Raw genomic sequence first — 2,268 nt, forward strand, 5'->3', positions numbered from 1 at the left:
TGGGAGAGCAGATAAGGCAGCTGAGGGGTCAGATGGGTGGATCCAGAGAGGAATGTAGAAGGTTACATATGCAGTAGTAGACATGTACAACAGTCTCTTTGGAACGGGAGAGTGGATAGCTAGCAGGTAGAGGCGTTGGACGTTTGATCAATGTTACTGTAGATCCGGGGAGGCTGGTGGAGGTAGATGCATGGAATGGAATGAGGAATGGTATCAAACACGTGTGTTCATTCCTCATGCCAGTCCATGCATTACAATGAGCCCGTCCTAAGATTTCTGCCTCCACCAGCCTCCTCTGACGTAGATGTCCAAAAGCATGAGTTATGCTTGTGTTTTCCAGTCTGCCACTAGCCGTAGTCATTATAATGGCCATATGCAATTAACTTATCATCCTCTTCTTCCATGAGAGACCATAACAAGCCAATGTTGTTCTTTTACCCTAGATATCAGAGAAATATGAGGTGCCGCTCGAAAAAGTCGGGAAAATCTACAAGAAATGCAAGAAAGGGTGAGTTGCACATACAATAAACTATGGTCTCTCTGCACGACATGTTTAGTACTTGGAGTTTGAATGAAGGAGAATCATGCTGTTTATGAATTGCACAACATCAGACACTGACAGCCATATCTGTCACCCATAGGATTCTGGTAAACATGGATGACAACATCATCAAGCACTACTCCAATGAAGACACCTTCCAGATCTCCATGGAGGAGCAGGGGGGAGTGTACAAGCTCACCCTGACTGAAATCTGATTGGCTCAAAGGGGGAAGCGATTGACAACCGCCAACTCCCAGTCCATAAACATGGTGGACAGACAGTGGGCAAAGAGTAAAAGACGGTTTACACACCGATGCCTTGGACAGCGATCTGAGCATGGACAGACTACTGTCTCTGACATCCTAGCTTGACTATACTAGTAGACTATACTAGTAGACTGTACTAGTAGACTGTACTAGTAGCTATACTATAATATAGTAGTCGCTCTAGATGATGCTCTTCGTACCCATTCAGGAACGTCACTTGCAAAGCCACTGCTCTTATTAGAAAGCGACTTTGCTTTGTTTGTGTAAAGACTTTTGGTTCATTGTTGTTACGGTACTTTTATATATAGGAATCAAAAGCATAAAGCCATTTTGCTTGTAATACAGTCACTCTGTTTTTTATATGCAAAGGCCATTTGAAAATCCGATGTGTATTTGTCAGAGTATGTGTTGAGCTTCTGTTGTTTGGCTATACCTCATGCTATGTAAAGAAAACACTTTTCTTAGTGTACTGTACATGGAATGGTTTTGTGAGAGATACAGGTAGTCTTGAGAGACCTGTATGCTACCCTAATGCCCCAGAATGCATAGTGTTTGCCCCAGACTGCATAGTGTTTGCCCCCTTCTAAAGCCATAGCACTGAAGATCTTAATCTTTTATGGAGGATATATACAGTAGCACACAAAGTGTGCTACTACTCAAACACTAGTTGTATTGTAAATAGTAGACAATGAGTGGCGTTGTTGGCTCCCTGTATTGATACTAAACATCTTGGCAGTATTTAGTATGTAAACTCTCTCGACAGTTAGGAAGGTGTAGCCTGTGTTTGGGGTTAGTGTGTGTGTCTGAGTATGAGTGTGTGGATGTGGATTTCATGTGAATCTTTGAAAAGTAGAGCATTCATTCTTCCAAACACCGATTTAGAATATGGCCTTTATACTGTATGTAAGTATTAAAATACAAATATATATAAATATATATTAACCCTCTACTCAGTCAATTAGAATAGGTTACAGAATCATAATGAAATGGACCTGTGAATGTCTATTAGTCCACTTGGTCTGAACTGGATGTGCAATATAAGCTCAAACACATTTAGATTGACAGATTTTATTTTCTATGCTTGTGTCATTTTTATACAGTACATATCGAATGATAACACATACTGATTATTTCACAGTTTTGTCCATTTTGAAAATGTTGCAAATCATTTCCGTATTGCAGCTTCTTTTTGTATCAGAGTACTTAATGTGTATATATTTATTAAGAGAATGGGAGTGGGTTATTTTTTACAGTATACAGTGTCAGACAGAATTTGTTTTGCTATTATTCTTAATAAAAATGTATTTTTTTTCTTCGGTTTTATATGAAATTGTTCAAGCATAGTATTTACGCACCAAGGGAAGATTTTTAAATTTGAAATTACTTTTGTTTCCTTGTGTTTTGTCAAATATTATTTCCTGTAAACCATATACAGTGTCCAATAAAGGCTACCATCTTGTA

General features: G+C 39.0%; 1 protein-coding gene across 3 annotated transcripts in view; it reads left to right on the top strand.

Moving 5' to 3' along the window:
- Positions 1–2,268, top strand: part of grhl1 (grainyhead-like transcription factor 1) — an 18,335-nt gene extending 16,067 nt beyond the window's left edge. For all 3 annotated transcript variants that reach the window (XM_083683210.1, XM_083683209.1, XM_083683211.1), the window contains exons 14-15: positions 444–508; positions 642–2,268. In XM_083683210.1, coding sequence (XP_083539336.1) covers positions 444–508; positions 642–756 — 180 coding nt within the window. In that variant the 3' untranslated portion in view covers positions 757–2,268. The remainder of the gene's footprint in view (positions 1–443; positions 509–641) is intronic.

This window comes from Argentina silus (assembly GCF_951799395.1).
Source record: "Argentina silus genome assembly, chromosome: 13".
Lineage (NCBI taxonomy): Eukaryota > Metazoa > Chordata > Actinopteri > Argentiniformes > Argentinidae > Argentina > Argentina silus.